The sequence below is a fragment of the Chironomus tepperi genome, unplaced genomic scaffold, assembly GCF_022539635.2.
Source record: "Chironomus tepperi strain 1889 unplaced genomic scaffold, CSIRO-AGI_Ctep_v1 contig_100, whole genome shotgun sequence".
Lineage (NCBI taxonomy): Eukaryota > Metazoa > Arthropoda > Insecta > Diptera > Chironomidae > Chironomus > Chironomus tepperi.
Window position 1 is genome coordinate 1,157,866 of NW_027226222.1, and position 20,714 is coordinate 1,178,579.

At 32.1% G+C, this 20,714-nt stretch overlaps 1 protein-coding gene across 5 annotated transcripts in view; it reads left to right on the top strand.

The window, feature by feature from the left end:
• Positions 1–20,714, top strand: part of osa (trithorax group protein osa) — a 33,186-nt gene that overhangs the window by 639 nt on the left and 11,833 nt on the right. For 3 of the 5 annotated variants that reach the window (XM_070636102.1, XM_070636106.1, XM_070636104.1), the window contains exons 2-6: positions 1,023–2,204; positions 11,281–11,484; positions 11,560–11,724; positions 12,412–12,471; positions 15,470–15,526. In XM_070636102.1, the coding sequence (XP_070492203.1) occupies positions 1,284–2,204; positions 11,281–11,484; positions 11,560–11,724; positions 12,412–12,471; positions 15,470–15,526 (1,407 nt within the window). In that variant the 5' untranslated portion in view covers positions 1,023–1,283. Of the gene's footprint in view, positions 1–1,022; positions 2,205–11,280; positions 11,485–11,559; positions 11,725–12,411; positions 12,472–14,141; positions 14,280–15,469; positions 15,527–20,714 lie in introns of those variants that run through there. The other 2 variants (XM_070636105.1, XM_070636107.1) reach the window with 2 other exon arrangements.

Below are 20,714 nucleotides of genomic sequence, written 5' to 3' on the forward strand. Positions count from 1 at the left end.
ACTTTTTTTTCATGTATTCGGTTTTAAAAAAATGACTTGAATTTTTTTTCTAAAATTTTATTCATTTTTTGAAAGTTTTTAAATTAATTTCTTATGATTAAAAGTTAGAATTTTTCGCATTTATCACATCCGTCCCTGTGAAACTCAGTGTGTATTTTACAAGAAATCGGTGTACACAATTACAAGTCGTTCTACACACACTGATGAGTTGGGTTCCATTTTGTTGAAAAATATCTCAGAGAAAAAATATGTTTCCTTCAAATTATTCTCATAACTTTAGAATTTAATGAATTTAACTGAAATTTATGTTTGCAAGTACATAAAGAATAAAATACTAAATTTTCAAAATCCCCCCTTACACATATACCTGACATTTTGATCATTAAAAGTCATACACAATCATAGAGAGGCGACTTAAAGACGGGTGTTGGTTCATTCAAACATAAAATTGCAAACTTTCAACATAAATTCACATCATAAAGTCTTTATTAAGTTAAAGTTAATGGTATAATCAATTAAACTAGTGATATATTTCAATCATAAATGCTCCAACAAACCAGCTGCATAATTCTGGAGTTTAGCAGTTGGCTTGCGAATCTGTAATTTTTGTATGTTCTTCTTCTTTCCTATCCGTTCGTATGTTTCTTTCTCTTCTCTGTATATTATCCATCGCAAGCAGAAAAAACCAAGCAAACGAACAAAAATACAAGAGAGATTCGTATGAACAATCTTTCTAGCTGGTTTTTTTGTGAAGAGTACAGAAGAAGCAGAATGAAGAAAAATAAAAGAAATATGAAAAGAAACGCTAAAGAGAGAAATTTTTGGGGTTAAGCCAGTTGAGCCACAATAAAGTAACTTAAATTATTAAACTTTTACATTTATATCCAACTCAAAGAAAACTTCTTGTAAAAAATGTTATTTTGATCTCATACAACATGTTCATCTTAATGACTCACCTAATAGTTTTATTATAAACAAGCAAAAAAAAATATTAAATAAATATAAAAAAAAATCTTTCACAGTGATTCAACAATATTGGCGGGTGTTTTTTTGAAGAGTCAAAAGTTTGAATCGTTCAAGGAAGGAAAATAGTGAAGCAAAAAAAAAAAATAATAAAAAAAAAATAAAGAAGAGAAATGTGTGTGAGAAGAATAATGAAACAGGGCATATAGACTAATGATAATCAAAGTGAAAAATAAATAAAACCTTTTTACTCATAATCTGCCTACTCTAACAAGGAATAACAATTCTTGAAGGAAATAGAGTTGGTATTTTGGGAAATAATGGCATCTCAACCATCAGAGCATTTACAAAATGATAGTGGTAATCCAAATTTAAAAGGAAATGAATATCAGCAGCAACAGCAACAACAACAAGAAATATTAACAAAATTACAGAATGGTGGACAAGCAAATTCACCTTCAATGCCACCGGTATCGTCAGCCGATATGAAAGGCATGAAGTCACCACCAAGTAATGGCAATAGTGGAAGTCATGGTGCTCCAAATGAGATGATTTCAGGATATCATCCATCACATCAAGAAGGTATAGGACTTCCGCCAACACAACATCATCCTCATATGCATCATCCAGGCAGTGAAAAGGATGAATTGCCACCACCTCATCATCAACAGCAGCATCCAATGTATGGTCATCAACCAATGCATCCTATGCATGCTCCACAACAACATATTCCTGGTCATCACTTACCAATGCATCCACATCAACAACGATACCATCCTCACGCTGGTCCACCACATGGACCGATGCAACACAGTCCAATGCATCCACATGATCCAAATCAACAACAAATGGATCCATATGCACATTATAGAGGAATGATGGGTCCACGACCGCCTCAAAGATATGGAATGCCACCGCAAGGACCGTTACCAAATAACACTCAAAATGTTCCAGCAGGTGCTCATCCGCCTGGTGCACCTGGTGGAAATCAACAACAAGGTCCAACACCAACACTTAATTCATTACTACAATCACAGCCCTCACCACAATCACCTCAAAGTGCTCCAACACATCGATATCCAAATCCAAATCCATATGATCCTTATGGACCACCACCTGTAAGTGGATCATCATCGCCAATGCCAACACAATCTCAACAACAGCAACAACAACAACAACAGGGCTGGGTTCCACCACCAAGACCTTATAGTCCCCAGCAATATCGTGGACCGCCACCAACGGTGAGTTTCAAATTTTAATTTACATCCTATACGTTCCCTATCACCGAATCAAATTCTCATTTCATATTAATGCCAGTCCTAGAATCTTAAGAGATACTTTGCTATACTTGATACTTGCATAAAAAATAATTCTGTTTAAATTTCAAAGGTACACAAAAAAATATACGAGCAGCTTTGTTTATAAATGATTTTTTTTCTATTTGTCGTTAATGTATCATTCATTATGCCTGATGATGAGTGTAAAATTAAAAGACATTTAGGCGCCGTCATTCATTTAAAAACATGTATATACGGCATTAAAGTATATAAATGAAATTATTTCATTTCGTATGTTTTTTTATATTTCTTCTATTTTGTTTATTTTATTATTTTTTTTCGTTCTCAAACCGGCAAATTTTTATTGACATTATAAAAATGACGCAAGCAACAAATTCTTTACGGCATATTTTTATTTTTATTCACAATTAATACATAAAATGTGTAAATAGAGTTTCTTATATTTTTCAATGCCATTGAATGTTTTCAAACATACTTTTCATTATATATTTAGCAATACAAACAGTTTGAGACATTAATATAGATAAAATGACATTTATTATTACATACTTTTTCTTCTGTACGCGGAGCTCTATGATGAAATATACAATTATTGTTTAAATGCTGCAGAATTATTTGCCATTGACGTTGATTTGGTATGAATATAAATTTTTTATCAGAACTGCACATCACAAATGCATTTAAAAAAAACTTTAGCTATTCTGGTCATTGAGATACAGAGCTGCGCTAGATCATTGTTTACCGAGTATAGTGCGTCAGACCTCTGCACTCAGTAGACCCATAAGCTTATAGTTATATCAAAACTACTCTTTTGGTGACATTACTGTCTGTAGTCTACAAAGGAAGATTTTGTACAGTGTTTCTTATGCCGAGACTTGAACCCATGATTACTGGGTCGAGTATTGCAACATTTACATACCAAAGTACTAAACCATTCCGCCACCGAGTCACTTCGACTCACATTGCAAATCCATTGAATATATTTAAAATAATTGAGAATATGTATGAAGGATAGAGTTTGAGTACATAAGAACAAAAGACACATAATATAATAAAACAGTAGATGATTCCAAAAATAAATTCAGAACTGACTACAACAACAAATGAAGAAAAAAAAAACTCATCACAAAAATGTGTATAAATATAAATTAAGAATTAAGCAATTATTGTTGAAACAGGTCAGTAATGCGATGATTTCTTATTCTCGTCTTTTTGGCGGTTTCTGCTTTCGTCTTCTTGTATATTTTATCGGGACTTTTTTTTTTTGTTATTATATACTCACATTTTTTATTGATGTACAAAAAGTAATGTTTAAAGCGGTCTCCCCAAAAAAAAGGAAGGAAAATCGATTGAAAACAAAAAATAATAATAATGCCATCAGCAATATTTGAAAACGTTTACGCAAAATCCAAAATGATGCACTGTGATTCACCTAATTATAAGCTTGTATTGCTACTTGTGCTGCATGCATACAAATCAATAATGCATTATTTTTGATAAAAATCTCGCTCTCTCACTTCTTTTTTTTGGTATGCTACATTTTTTTTACGATGAATAAATAACGGGTAAAAGGGATAAAAGGTCAGGGATTGTTTAGTATGCTATCACATTTCAGAGAAAAAAAACTCAACATCACATATATATATATAGGCAGTAGCATTGAAATAAAAAAAGAACATGACATGAATCATTGCGGTATGCGAAAATTTAAGCACTGAGATTAAAGTGTTTTGTTGATATCAGCAAGCATTGAAAATATTTCTGCTATGAATATAGAAAGGTTGAATAAAAAAAAAAGTTTTTTTTTGTGCCCCAAACTGTCGGCAATGTTTTATGTTTTTTTGTTGTTGGGTTCATTATACTTTAAACAATTCATTCTCTAAGCTTCACCGACCGCTGTTTCACTACTGTATACAACATTCACTTTCTAAAACAGGATTTTCTCCTCCTCACAATGTTTGCATATTTGTGTGATATACGCATCAGTGTTTAGTTGTACGGACCGATTTTGTCACATGGCGTGTGAGATTGCTACTGCATGTAAACCTTAGTCAAAATATACATCTTTTTTTTTTCTCTTCCGCCAAATATTTTCTTTATATACAAAATGTGTCACAAAAAATTTAAATGATTTACACAGACACTCATTCAAGGAACTTTTTTTTTTCTTTCTGTCGTAAAAGTCATAAAAATCTTTCATAGTGAAAACGAAAATAAAAGTTTTTCCACATTTTTTTTTTTCCTTTCTTTCTGTCTCTCTCCTTATTCACAAGAAGTCAGAAACTTCTTTTCATTATGTACATACGAATATACATACTTTTCCGCCACTACTTGCTATGTACACACAATATGTATATATGGCAAAAAAAAAAAAGATTTTTCAAGTACAAGGCGAATGAAATAGAAAACTTTATTGCGGTATATAAACGATACATATGGAACGAGTATGATTTATCAAAAAAATAGGAGGAGAGAGACAGAGAGAGAAAAGGAAAAATAAATAATAAAGAAATGGCATGTAACAAATTTTCTCCATTCACATGTTACTACATGCTTGTAAACTTTTATTTAAATCCATTGCCCTCGTGAAGAGAGGAGTCAGTCTCATGTTACAATTTTCCTACATTGCATTGGAAATCACGATATTCTCAAGTTCTTTTCTTTTTTTTTTTTTTTGAATAACTCACGTGCTCGTATCCCTTTAAAGACTTTATTTACTCTTTTTCCTCTTCTTCTGCTCTTTTTTCTTTTATTTTTATTTTTTTCCCCAACGACAAACTTAATATATTCTTTCATTCTTTTAAAGTCACGTGGAATGATGTAGTGGAATGGAACACAAAGCTTCTGTGAGAAGACAATTAAAAACAAGAGAAATATAATTTCATTTCCTTACTAGTCAGTCCAACAGATCTCCCCAAAAAAGAGCATAAATTATAATGCATAAAGTCATAAGATGTGATTTGGTCATGGCTATTGAGATGGCAATTGTATGTACAATAAGTACATAAGGACAAACTCTCTGCATATATCTGATATATATCAATTTAAAAAATGTATAACTACCTGACCTTGCTTAACAAAACTGTATAAACAACAATGAAAAAATGTATATGGATTCCCCCGGCAAATATCTCTCATGCCTTGTGTGTTATATAAAAGGCATGAGAAAATTATAATACATAAAAAAGCCGTCATAAGCAAAGTGACAGCAGCCAAAATTTATTGATTTTTAAGCGGTCGTCGACAGTTAGTATAGTTTTGATTATTTACCCAATGTCTTCTCTATGTGTTTCATATTTTTTTATTATTCATCTCTTCTACTCGTCTTTTTCGCGGCAAAAAAGTTTTTTATGATTCAATTTATACATGCTTAATGATCGTTTAATGAACTCTGTATTTCTTGTGTATGGGAAAAAATATTTATTTGATTTTTCCAAAGGCAAATTTATAGGAAATGTCATGAGTTTTGTTGCTGAATAAATAGACATCGTTATGAGAAATTCATAAAATTTCTTTGAAATTCCTTCCAGATATGCTTTATTTTAAGATTCAGTTCCATTGACTTTTTATCTTCGAAATGTGGGATGTTACATCAGCTTTCATAATATGCTCATAGCTTGCAATTTTAATCTTAGTTCTGGAACTTTGATCTTAGTAGAATCAGAAGTATACGATCCATAAACAGTCAATTCACTAACAGACTAAGGTCTCTGACTGAGTTAATGAACCTAAAATTTGTAATCGTCCATAAAATGTGAAGACAAAAGTTCAATTCCAACAACAGAGCAATCTCTCTACAAAACAAACTTATAAGTCATCCAAAATCCTACAAAACATAATATTGAACGAAATTTGAATTCTCATTAAAAGCTCATTGATAAACAAAACTTCATACGCATAATTCACCGCCCAATTTTGGCTGATATTACATGACGTCCTCAGATGAACTTATCAAATAATATTTAAACAATCGAATAAGCTATAAGCTAATATAAATGTTCATTCAAAAACGCATTATAAACAGAATAATTAAACATTAGCTTTGCATTGAGCATAATATTAATTTAATGAAATCGATTAAAAAGTCTTTTATCTTCTCATGAATTTTTAAAACAACATAAGCGATAGCAATAACATGTGCGCAAATAAGATAAAGGAAAGTGAAAGAATAAAATAAAAAAAAAAAATTAAATGATTGATGCATAAAAGTATCAACTTTAAACTCTCTAAGCATAAAACATAATTACATGAAGAGTAAAGGCAAAGAAAATAGAATTTGAAAGATGAAAATTCAAATGATAAGAAATTTTGTGCTGTGTGATAGATAGAAGAACTCAACAACCACGCCCTCTATCATCCTTTTTGGAATTTTCCATTAATATGAAAGAGAGTAGATAGCATGTAGATAGAACTTATTCCGCTTCTGTTATATCTTTCTATACTGTACGATACTGTACTGTATAAGAGATGATGTGGGTAGTAATGTTATTAAGGGGGAGGTTGAAATCATTCTCCTTATTTTTTTTTCCTCTGCATACATACTCTCTATCTCTTATTCGCTCTCTCAACGTCAGAAAATAAAGAAAAGAAGAAAATAAAACTTCGGGAGAAATGAGACAAAGAGGGTGATTCAGGACAAAAATCGATTCATTTTGCCTCCTTTAAGCAGGGGCAAAAAAAGAAGAAGAAAGAAAAGCAGAAAAATATGTATGGAAAAATAAATTTTCTTCTCAACATAAACGAACGAGAAAATGCTCTGTAGATAGATTGTAGATGTATGAAAATGTCGAGGAGAAGAGTAGAGATAGCAACCATCAACCCATGTGTGTCTACATGTTGTAAAAATTTATATAAAAAAAAACTTTTTTAAAAAGTACACGCTTTTATTCAAGAGTGAACTAAAAAGAAGAAAATAATTTTTTCCGGACACACAAATATAAAACAAAATTTTTAACTAAAAATAAAAGCGTGGGGCGCTCATAATAGACATAATGTTATACATTCTTAGTTACTTGGACATAGTCTTGAAATTGTATAAATGTCAGCGTTTACCGTATACAGTATTCACTTACCCTAGCAGGCAATATATATTCTCATTTTAATGAACGTGCTTGTGTGTATACTCAATTAATTTAATTGAACATGCTCAATTATATGAGCATACTCATGAGCATGCTCCTTATCTGTTCGGGATACTTGCTTACAATTTCCTAATTCTTTATATGCACTAATTCAACTTTTTTTGTTAGTGCTAAAATATTCTAATGTAGTTTTTACTTATTTTACATAGATTCTTGCCAGTTTACATATTGGATAACTGCTTGTTATAGCTTGTTGAGTAGTGGGCTTGAATGTACAAGTAACTAAGAATGTATAACATTATGTCTATTATGAGCGCCCCACGCTTTTATTTTTAGTTAAAAATTTTGTTTTATATTTGTGTGTCCGGAAAAAATTATTTTCTTCTTTTAGTTCACTCTTGAATAAAAGCGTGTACTTTTTAAAAAAAGTTTTTTTTTATATAAATTTATTTTATCCTTTTTAGTCAAATTAAGTAATAGATTTTTCGACCCATGTGTATTCGATTCGTTTACGTAAATACTCAAAATATTTCGGTAACGGTTCACTTCTCTTCGCTTCGTTTGTCCGAATGTTATTAGATCACAGTAGTGTCTATGAATAGATCACAGTAATGTCGGACTCCACTTCGCTCCGCTTCGTTCGTCCGACTGTTATTAGGTCACAGTAGTGTCGGACTCCACTTCGCTCCGCTTCGTTCGTCCGACTGTTATTAGGTCACAGTAGTGTCGGACTCCACTTCGCTTCGCTTCGTTCGTCCGACTGTGTATAGATCACAGTAGTGTCGGACTCCACTTCGCTTCGCTTCGTTCGTCCGACTGTGTATAGATCACAGTAGTGTCGGACTCCACTTTGCTTCGCTTCGTTCGTCCGACTGTGCATAGATCACAGTAGTGTCGGACTCCACTTCGCTCCGCTTCGTTCGTCCGACTGTTATTAGGTCACAGTAGTGTCGGACTCCACTTCGCTCCGCTTCGTTCGTCCGACTGTTATTAGGTCACAGTAGTGTCGGACTCCACTTCGCTTCGCTTCGTTCATCCGACTGTGTATAGATCACAGTAGTGTCGGACTCCACTTCGCTTCGCTTCGTTCGTCCGACTGTGTATAGATCACAGTAGTGTCGGACTCCACTTCGCTTCGCTTCGTTCGTCCGACTGTGTATAGATCACAGTAGTGTCGGACTCCACTTCGCTCCGCTTCGTTCGTCCGACTGTTATTAGGTCACAGTAGTGTCGGACTCCACTTCGCTCCGCTTCGTTCGTCCGACTGTTATTAGGTCACAGTAGTGTCGGACTCCACTTCGCTCCGCTTCGTTCGTCCGACTGTTATTAGGTCACAGTAGTGTCGGACTCCACTTCGCTTCGCTTTGTTCGTCCGACTGTTATTAGGTCACAGTAGTGTCGGACTCCACTTCGCTCCGCTTCGTTCGTCCGACTGTTATTAGGTCACAGTAGTGTCGGACTCCACTTCGCTTCGCTTCGTTCTTCCGACTGTGTATAGATCACAGTAGTGTCGGACTCCACTTCGCTTCGCGTCGTTCGTCCGACTGTGTATAGATCACAGTAGTGTCGGACTCCACTTCGCTTCGCTTCGTTCGCCCGACTGTTATTAGGTCACAGTAGTGTCGGACTCCACTTCGTCCGACTGTTATTAGGTCACAGTAGTGTCGGACTTCACTTCGCTTCGTCCGACTGTTATTAGGTCACAGTAGTGTCGGACTTCACTTCGCTTCGTCCGACTGTTATTAGGTCACAGTAGTGTCGGACTCCACTTCGCTTCGCTTCGTTCGTCCGACTGTGTATAGATCACAGTAGTGTCGGACTCCACTTTGCTTCGCTTCGTTCGTCCGACTGTGCATAGATTGTCGGACTCCACTTCGCTCCGCTTCGTTCGTCCGACTGTTATTAGGTCACAGTAGTGTCGGACTCCACTTCGCTTCGCTTCGTTCGTCCGACTGTGTATAGATCACAGTAGTGTCGGTCCATAACATCCAGGACCAAATTTATACAGTATATCAAGATCCAGTAACATCCAGGACCATATTTATAAAGTATATCAAGATCCAGTAAGATCCAGGACCATATTTATAAAGTATATCAAGATCCAGTAAGATCCAGGACCATATTTATACAGTATACCAAGATCCAGTAACATCCAGGACCATATTTATACAGTATAGTAAGATCCAGGACCACATTTATTCAGTATATCAAGTTCCAGTAAGATCCAGGACCATATTTATACAGTATATCAAGATCCAGTAACATCCAGGACCATATTTATACAGTATAGTAAGATCCAGTAACATCCAGGACCATATTTATACAGTATATCAAGATCCAGTAAGATCCAGGACCATATTTATACAGCATATCAAGATCCAGTAACATCCAGGACCATATTTATACAGTATAGTAAGATCCAGTAACATCCAGGACCATATTTATAAAGTATATCAAGATCCAGTAAGATCCAGGACCATATTTATACAGTATATCAAGATCCAGTAACATCCAGGACCATATTTATACAGTATAGTAAGATCCAGGACCATATTTATACAGCATATCAAGTTCCAGTAAGATCTAGGACCATATTTATACCGTATATCAAGATCCAGTAACATCCAGAACCATATTTGAAATTTCATTTCAATTTAACGGTTGTTTAAGATTCAAACTTTAACGGTTTTTTGAATTTTAAATTTTCCATGAGAAAAATACTTATCCTTGTTTTTTCTCTTCCAAAAATATTTTAAGCAAATAGAATATTTAACATAATTAACAGTTGGTTTTATAAATGAATGCATAATAAATCATATAAACTGGACTTCAGTTCTATTAATAGTCTAATTCGTGTACATCGAGAATATACTTAATTGACTACGGATTTTTTTCCCATCTCACATGTTATTTAATTAATTATAGCATAACTAAGCATTTTTGTGATTTCAAAATGCCTAAATATTGTATTGTCATCGGGAATACACATGTAGAAAAAATTTGAGCTCAATTGGAGCAACAGAAGTGGTCGAAAAATCAATTACTAAATTTGATGCAGACATACAAACAGAGTGAGTTAAATAAAAGCGTGTAATGAAATGATTTAAAGGAAAGGATGCAAAAAGGATGAAAAATATATGAAATGTAAGAAAATTTTCATGCGATGAGAGAAAAAAAAAAAAAACATTTTTGTGTAATGCACAAGCAAGTGAGAGAGCGAACGTCGAGCATTTTCATTTTTTGTTGAAGGCAAGGAAGGGAAAAAAAAGAAAAATTTTGTTCCAACTTTTACCCTCGTACATACAACTACATTCACAAAAAGCTTAAATTATAGAGTGGGTGGCATGATGATGGGGTTGGTTGGTTGGATGGTTGGTTGTTGTATAATGAATGTGGCAGTAGAATGAGAACAAACGACAGAAAATGTTTCAAGCAGGGTGGAAAATGGAAAGGTGGCTGTTTGCGTCAAGGGGAGACAGAGAGTATGAGGCTTATGGAAAACGTTATACAGAAAATGTGAATGGCAGCAGAATTAGATTGCTATAGATTGTTCCATGAAAACAAAAAAGCAGAGTGCTCTATTTCGTTGTTTTCAAACTGTAGATGTAGAATAAAAATTTTTTTCTTTCCTTCTTGGATAAAAAGGAAAGAGAGAAAAGAAGAAAAAAACTTTTAATGTTTTTGCCGGTCTACGTACATTTGTTGGACAGAAAAATTGAAAGGAAAAAAATTCTTTGCTTTATCATAAATGATTCAGTATGGCATATGAATATGAAATGAGAATAAAATTCCTCCTTTTGCCTTCTTCTTTCCTATCAAATAAATAGATTCATGAATTGATTGACTGTATTACAGTCCATAGTAACTATAAATTGTCTGGACATAAGACATTAGAATTATTTTTTAAATAATACTTATTCATTACATCATATACACAGGCAAATACGTCAAGAGGACAATCTCCTTATCCATCTGGCGTTCAAAGTCCCGGTCCTTATCCTCCAAATGCTGGTCAGCAACAAACAAATCAACCACCCGGTCCACCACAACAGTATCAATATCCACAACGATATCCTACACCACCTGCAAATCAACAGCAACCACCTATGGGTCCTCAAAACCATCGACCACCATACTCACAAGTAAAATTTAGCACAAACTCTTATGTATTTCATTAATCTCATACGAATTTTTTTTTTTTGCTTGACTCATTACAGTGGCCGTCGCCAGCAGCTAGTCCAGGTCCACATTTAGGCACGTCGCAATCCCCTCATGCGCCGCCTACTCAAAGTCCTGGACCACAACAAACATCACAACCACCACAACAACTTGCTGGCGCTCCGTGCAGTCCGTCCTCACAGCAACCTCAATCACCCCATCAGGTAACTTTTACTTCTTGACTACATATATTATTAGTATTATTCCTGTTTTGTTGTTTGTCTCAAAGAATAATCTTTGCACTTGACTTTATTACTTCAATATATGGCAAAAAAATAAAGTTGTACACATATAGATAGAAGAATTGGGAAAAAAGAAAAGAATGAAGAATAATGCGACGGACAAAATACACGATATATGTATATAATTTGGAATGAAAAAAAAAAAAAAAATTGAAAGTTCAAATACCTTTTATGTTTTTAAATGAGGTTTATTTACGGAATTCATTCTTCTTCGCTTTCAATGATATACAGAAAACAGCTGATTGCTAACAAGTAAATAAAAAAGGTTGAAAAAAGTGTACGGAAAAATCCTTTTTGACTCATACCATTTTTTTTTATTATACTTTAAAAAATATGCTTTAAAAAAAAGAGAAAGAGAGGGAAATTGCCGAAAAAAAAATATTGTAAACTCCGCTGCGTCTCCAATGAATGAAATGAATGAATGAAAGAATCAATGAAAAGAAGTAAACATTCAAAACGCGTATCGAGATTGTTTTAAAAATTGTTCATATACACATTTGCAATGCGTTTAATAATCGAGCATCGAGCATAGCACAACAGACATACATTTATGCGAAATATTTACCTATATTCTGTATATCTATAAAAATTCTAATTGTATAATTTTAGTATTCAAATCGACCGAGTCAACCCTCAACGCCGATTGCAAACGACAATGAAATGATTGGGGTAAGTTTTTTTTTTCTTCTTCTCTTTCTCTAAAATAAAAATGATACAAACCTGTTGAATTGTTGTGGTAACTTATGGTTTTATGGCGAAATATTTCTGGGATATATCAAAATACACACCAAATATTTCATGCTTAAATATTTCATCAACAGGTGTCTTTTTCATTTCATTTCATTATTTTTTTTCTAAAACAAAATTATTGAGCCGGTCTTATATACATGCATAATAGACATTATATATAAAAATTAATAGAGAGAGAAAAAAAAAAACAGTTTATGACAATTAAAGTCTTATGTACAATATTCAATACATGCATTGGACTTACGATGTGCTCTTTAAATGTATAGCAGGTAGAAAAAAAATATACATTACAACTTTTTTGAACGATATAGAACAATGATCTCTTTAAAGCGAGAAAAAAAAACATTCCGATATATGTATCAGACGTTTCACTTTATATACTTCTACCGCTTATGTACAAAAAAAATAAATTTATTTCACTTCCGGATGGCGCTAAAATAACATAAATGTTTATTGTAGTTATTCATAGCGTCTCGGTTATGTATTCAAGTTTTGTTCACTTCTTTCATATCTTCTGGGGATTTTACATGAATGGGAAAGAATTTGTATTTTTTAATGCTCGCACATTTTTGCGGGTTGCTCTTTAGAGATGCTGATAATGTTGATGCACAACCGAATCAATTAATGAAAAGTTTTTAATTAATATTTTTTTATTATATTTATTTTAAATTTTAATTTTTTATATCCACCCACCCATTTCACCCTGCAGCAAAAAATAGACTATTTTTAATATCACATTAAAAAGGCTTAAAATTTAATACATTTTTTTTTGTTCTCTTTATGTGGTGAAATTTCATATTTTTTTGGGTATATTATAAGCCAAAAAAATCAATCAGAACACCTAATGAAACACACAAAAAATAAAAAAAAAAAAAAATATGTGTACATATTTGCACTGAAAAACAACAATTTTTTAATTAGTTTCTGTTGTGAAAAAAAATATACATTTTCATGTGCTTCACTAGTATGCGTTTTTTATGCAATTCCATGTAGTTTTTTTTTATGTACACAATACATTTTATATATTTTTTTATATTTTTTTGTAAAAAAAATGAAATAATTTATGCTCATGTCATTTACGAGCGCTACTTAGTATGAGTTATTACACTGCTAAAATTTTTCCATCGCTATATCTCTCTCACTCACTCACTCTCTTTCCAAACCCAAATACAAATAAGCACTTTGCATAGAAAAAAATTGAGAAATAAACGCATAATGACTTGATGAGTTTCTAATTACCTAAAAAAAAAATTCAACGACATAAGAAGAATTTGAAACAAAATAATTTACGCTGATTAAAGGACAATTCATGTGACATAAATTTTAGTCTACAATCATTTGACAGTGTACATTTCGAGCGCAATTGTATTGGTTTATAAATGCCGGCCTTTGTGTATTATTTTCTCAGTGGAGGAACAAAAATAAAAAAAAAATTTCATTTCATACTGGCTCGTGTATATGAAAAAAAAGAGAAAATTGAATTATCCACCTATACATTCATTCGTCGTTATTTTTCACAATTGTAGTGGTTTAAAAAAATTATATGTCAATTTCTGAACAAAAAATATTCATTTTGCTTCGTAGTTTCGATTCAGAGAAGTTACATATTATAAAAAAAAATTATAATTAAGAGTTTTTAAAAAAATTAAGCTTTGAAATTCTTTAAATTGTGACAAAAGTTTTGATGCAGAACTCATAAATGTGGTGTTGGCAACATGAATCAAACGGTATAGTGACATAATCAATAGATTTATAACGTTTGAGGGAAAATGTGATTAAATATGCAAAGGTATTGAACAATGTTTAAAAGAAAAAAATGTGTTTCAAATCCGTAATCAGCTTTCTGTGGACCTTTAGTGACATAAAAGTATAATTTTGCATGATTTCATTATTTCTTTATTTTCTATATAAGTTTTAATGACGAAATTTAGCATTTCAAAGTATTTCGTAAGCACATTAATTATTTTTTTTTTCTACATTTTTTTTTGCCTCAAATTTTAAGCCATTCCATAAATACGACAAGACACAATGTTCAAAAAAACATGGAAAAATATCAAGTTAGAAACTTATCAGTGAATTGCATAGTAAGAAGAAAAAGGAGGAATTTCAAAGTATTGCGCTTTTTTGTGTGTTAAACTCATGCTTATCGATTCAGTCACTTACAATGTGGTCGGGGTGCAAGTAAAAAGTGTATGAGAAGGAAAAAGTTACAAAACCACGTGTGCCGTATCTTTTTCTTTACCATAAAACTTTATGATATTCTCTCGCTTCTTTTTTTTTGTTTATGCTCCCCATCCCGAGATTGTTTTGATAAAAAAAAAATTCATTCAAGAATTTCGAGACACATACAGCAAAAAAAAAAGGTCATGGAATTTATTTCATCTCCTTTTCCTCGACTTCATTACAAACGGAAGAAAGCAAATAAAAAAAAACACAAAGTTGATTTAATTGGATACGATGAAATCAAAATTCGAACCAAAATATTCATCACATAAATAAATAAGTTGTAGACAGTAAAAGTATTTTTAATGGGAAGAGAAAGAGAAGAAAACATTTTCCTTATATACTGACATAAACGCTAACTTAATAATTGATCAGCTGATTTTCTAATGTATTTTTATGCTCGATTGAGTTCCGATAAAGTGCCTGCTTATTTAAAAACTCAAATACATATAAAATGCGAGGGAATTTTGTTTTCGGTATAATCATGTTTTATTGATTCGGCATTTCTCCTTCTTTTTTTAATATATTTTTAATTTATTACTTTTTCGCTTCTTCTTTTATTTGTTGTTCAAAAAAATATATAAAATAGGGTCGTCCGTCATGAAAAGATTTAATGACTTAATTTTTTAGTTTCAGAACCTGTTAATATTTATTACATCCATATTTTATCTCCGTTTTTTTGTTATCATTATAGGTAAATCAAAAGAAAAAGAACAACAGTGCAAAGAAGAAAACTAAGAAGCAACAAAAGGTGAGCAAATTTTTTATGCTTTATCATTAATTAGTACAAAAAACACAGAATGCCTTATGAGTGAATGGTTCAGGAATCTCATCTTGACTATTTTAAAATCTTTGTATTCTGTCAAGTCATTCACAAATGACGTCTAGTGTATGTGCCACATCATACCTAACCTCAAATCCCCCTCCATATTGTTATGGACGTTATTTGTGAACAACAAGTTACAAAGTTTTGCTTTAGGAATTGCAAACATTGTGATTCTATTTAAGTCAGCTTAGTATGCAACACCTAGTTTTTTCTTGTGAATTCGAGTTACAAATTCTCAGCTAGCTTTTGAAGGAAAATCTCTTAAAATGTAAACATTTTCCTTCCAAGGGAATTTTGTTTGTCATGTTCATCTTAAAAACAAAAAAGGTACAAAAATAACAACCAACATGTTCCATATGATGCATGTGACATAGTCGAAAGAAAATGTACATAAACAATTTTTTTTTGATGTCGATGCCGTATCTTGTAAAAATTTATGTAACCGAAGTGCACAAAAGGAAAATGTAAAAAAATGTTTTCTGCTCTTTTTTTTGTGAGCAATGTCAAGGTTATATTTATTACTAATTTCTCACAGGCTCAAAAAAGAAAAGAAAAAGAATAGCCGCAACTTGTTTATGTGATTATATTGCCTGATTTTTATTGCATTTATGTGTAACTTTTTTTCTATGTCATTGACCTCATCATCATCATCATCGCACATTTTGCCAGTGTTTATTTTTTTTTTGAGACGAAAAAAATATAAATTTGCAGATATAAAGCACATAGAATGATGAAGAAGAAGACAAGATGAATATGTCAAGCAATAAAAATGGCAATAATAATAATAATAGATGACTATGACTTTTTTTTTGTACCATTCTGGTACTGATTCATTGATGTACTATTCTGTTATTGTTATGAATAATTCTAAGCACACGTCAACAACAATCAAGCGAGAAAATTCAGAGAGGTGTGCTCGTGTTCTCTCATATCGACTTGATTTATGATATTACCTAATTTTTTTTTCGACATATAAAAAAGTAAATAACGATGGGGAGACTAATAAAAGAGCGGGTTCTTGACCTTCGATAACAATTTGTAAAAAAAATGATAATCACACGAGTGAGTTTGCATTTGATTAAAGATTCTCCAATTTATTTGTACCTACATGCTTCTTCTCATATCGCTATCTGCTTGTCAATCATAAAATCTTCATTAAGATTAACATATCTTTTAGATAGACTCATATTCTTCATAATTAGTCACTCCTTCCTAATCACAGTGTTCCAATCATAAGCAAAATTGGGAATCATTAAGAAAAATTCGAATCAATTAAGTATCTCAAGCCACTCGATACTTTTTTATTTTATTCCTTTAAAAGCTCGAAAAAGAAAATTTATATTGATAGTCTCTCCTTCCTTTTTTATTCTTAAGCGACAGCAGCATGTTAAAATGATAAATCATCGATAAAATGAGGCATTAAGTTGCCTGATATTCCTTTAAGAAGAGTCTCATTTATGCATAATATTATCACACGATATACAGCAAAAAGCATTCCATGTGCCGAAAAAATATAAGCGATGTAATAAGAAATAAAAATAAAGTGGATTTCCAGTTGTACGCGTTTTGGCATAATGCATTAGTCGCAAGGGCTTGACACAAAATGTTTTTTTTTCTTTCTGTAAATATTGTTTGTCGTTTGCTTGCTTCATCATCATTAATGTTGTTGAAGACTGGGCATTAATATTAGGGAGTTAGTAATCGGTTGTTGGAGACGGGCAAAATGTGAGAAATGTCTGAAAAAAAGACTTTGTCTTTATTATTTCTTATTTTTTTTACTCGACTGACTGGTACAAGAGCTGTATAACTAAGAAAAAATCAAAAGCCAAACATTAATTTTAGATATATTTCGTAAAGCAGTAAAGTATAAAGTAATATATTTGTGCCAGAGTCACATTAGAAACAAACAAAATTGTGTAGAATAGAGAGCGATGATGATGAAGAAAAAAAAAAGGCGCAAGATGTACAAAATTTCAGAATAAAAAACAATTTCTGATTCGAAATAATATATATATACGAGAATCAGTAAAAAAATAAGAAACTTTAAAAGCCTCTCTTGATGTGAACCGGGTAGGGTAAAACAATCTAAGAAAAACAGCGCCAGAGTTCGCAAAAGCAAAAAGCGTATTTATAAAAATCCATTCAGCAATATTTTTCATGATGAAAAATAAAATATAAATTTCAGTTTTTCATGTAGAAACATTTTCAAAGCGCTTCAGTGAAAATAATCGAGTAAAAATGCTTCGAAAAATGCCGTACGTAAACGAAAAGCAAGCAGCTTGTGCCCCATAAAACACACCAGAGTGAGAGCCGAAGCACAGAAAATTTTATATTTTTTGTGTTCATTCCATATAGCTAGATATTTCTACATTTATATTTTTCGTTCATTCGTTCGCTTCGTATAACAACATCAGTTGAGTATTAGAGTTTGCTGTGTGGCTCACATCAGCAATGAACAGAGTCGACTCTTTCATTCGAGCAAAAATTTAATGGGCCGTAATAAGGGGTTTTATATAATACCGTATGAATAAAAAATTGAGTATGAACGGATAGACTACAATTTATCTGCTAAATGAATATATTGCAATTTCATATGAGATATGTTATATCTGAAAATATCAGGCATTGGGAAAAAAGAGAGTGAACAGAAGCACACAAGAGCATCAGCAACCTAAATGAATGAAACGTTTGTCGGACGGGAAAAACCTCAAACCATTATTTCAATTTTGTGTGTGCTTTCACAACAACACATTCATGGCACAGCACATTCAGAGCTTACTCATTTTATTCCACCCAACGCAAAATTTATCTCTAGTTTGCCCGTTCTCATTTCACATTTTTTCTCCCAAACCCGACCCCGACGTTCGAACGAACAAATTTCATGGCATATACAGAGTTTTCGATCGCTTTTTTTTTGTGCTGATGATGGTACCGTATACCGTATAACATCATACTATATCTATACCTCTGCATGTATACTTGCTATGTGTATAAAAAAATATATATATATATTTATATATAGATGAATGTACGAAGTACAGAATGGCATGAACGACGTCGAGGGGCTTTATATTGTATAATTTTTTTATATTCCATCCAACATACAAAGTTTTGTATAGTATCGAAGCAAAACCGAAGGGAAATAGCACATTTTGAACAGAAAGGCAAAACGAGCAGAGAAGGCAGAGAAGTAGAAGAAAATGCTATGGAATGGTTGTTAAGAAATGAAAGGAAAAAAATAATAGCAATAATAATATTAGAAAATTTATATTGAAGGCATACAGCATTTATTTTTTTTTTCTTTCTTTCTTTCATTTATTTCTCTTTCCGTTCGAAATTTTTATTTTTCTTCGTATCGCTTGTTGTTCGTTCCAAACGTCGCTCTGTACGATACGACGAAAGCACTCAACAAGGTTAGGCAAGAAAACGTTGTTCTCCTCTTATAAAATAAAGTATAAAATTATATGCCTTGATTGTAGTGGTAAGATAAACTCAACGTGCTCTGTTCGTTTTAAAAGCAATGAGTTTGAGTTTTATATTATTTCATATTATATTTTTTTTTTCCTCTGTTCCTTCTGTTACTTTGACTCTCCCTCGACTTTTTGTGTGCTTATTTTGTACATTCGTTTCGTATACGTAAAATTTTTTGTTTTCTTTCGTTCCTTCTGAAATCCGTATAGCGAACCCTCATCACGTCTCTGGTACCCTTTTTGTATTTCAAATGGAACGAAAAAACATTTTTGAATGATAAATATGTTCGACTACAGACAAACGTATCTACAACGATATGTATATTCCTCTTTAACGTAAAATCAGAGTAGAACAACAGAGCTACATTTGAGGAGAAAAAGAAATTTTTTTTGTTTTTTTGTTCCTTCCAAAATAACAAAAATATTCTCTATATAGCTTTGCTTTTAGTACGGCTTGATAGAGAAGCATTTACATAATCACAATAGCAAATATTTCGATCTGAAAAACAGCATTTTAACTAACACAACCATACTAACTCTCTATCAACAACAAACACATACAATAAAGGCATAACAAAAAGTACAAAATTAAACGAGCATTCTCATTTGAGTTGTATTATGGATGGGCTTAGTTTATTTTTTGATGAAGTCAGCAATTTTTCTTTCTTTGTATATCTCGACTCTCATTTTTCTCTATATACATACATGACTCTATAGTATGATATTACATTAATTAATAACGACTCTCATTTCCTGTCGCACTGCGCAACTCTCCATTCCAAACTCATACTGAAATGAAAAAAAAGAGAAGAATTTTTTTTTTATATATATAATCACTTTGTATATCTCTATAAAAATGGGAACTAAATTGAAGTGAAATTCTCAGAACAAAGTAATTTCATTATATTGTTCGCTCATTCGTATATATATTCTTTCCATCATTTTTTTTCCTTCTTCGTACTGTGTATATTTTATTTTTTTATTCTCCTTCTGTATGAACAAAAAAATAATAATATAATATTAGAGATGGAAAGGAAAGAAAAATAATATAAAAAATTGCCATCGTTTTATGACAACCGGACTGACTCTCTTTCAGAAAGTCTCTCTATATTTTCATTTCATTTTATTTCTACTTCAATAATATTATGTTCTTTTTTTTCCTTTTTGCTCTGTATCCAGCTGGATACGATATATGCGATGAACACAAATTTTTTTTTTTTGTTCCTTTCCTTCATACTATATGATATTGCTGCAGGAAAGAGAGTATTATTAGTATGAAAGCAATGGATTGTTCAGAATCGTATATATACATGTGAATATGCAAGAAGAAGGAAAGATATGTGCTTATCCTTGATTGTATGAGTGTGTACCATAATGTTGAGTACAATACAATTTTGGCAAAAATAGGGGATTTTTCACTCATGCCTGTTTGCTTTTCTGCCTGCCTGCCTGCCTGCCTTCTTGAATATCTTAAAAGCAAAAAGCAGTCAAAAGAGATTCAACAATAAAAAATATTAATGTTCCCTGTCGTTTTTCCTTTTCGCTTATAACATAGAGAGTTTATATATGGTATGCTTAAGGATTTTGAATTCTTTCTGCCGCTTTGCTAGTTAGTTTGGGTTGAAGATATTTTTATTCCTTGC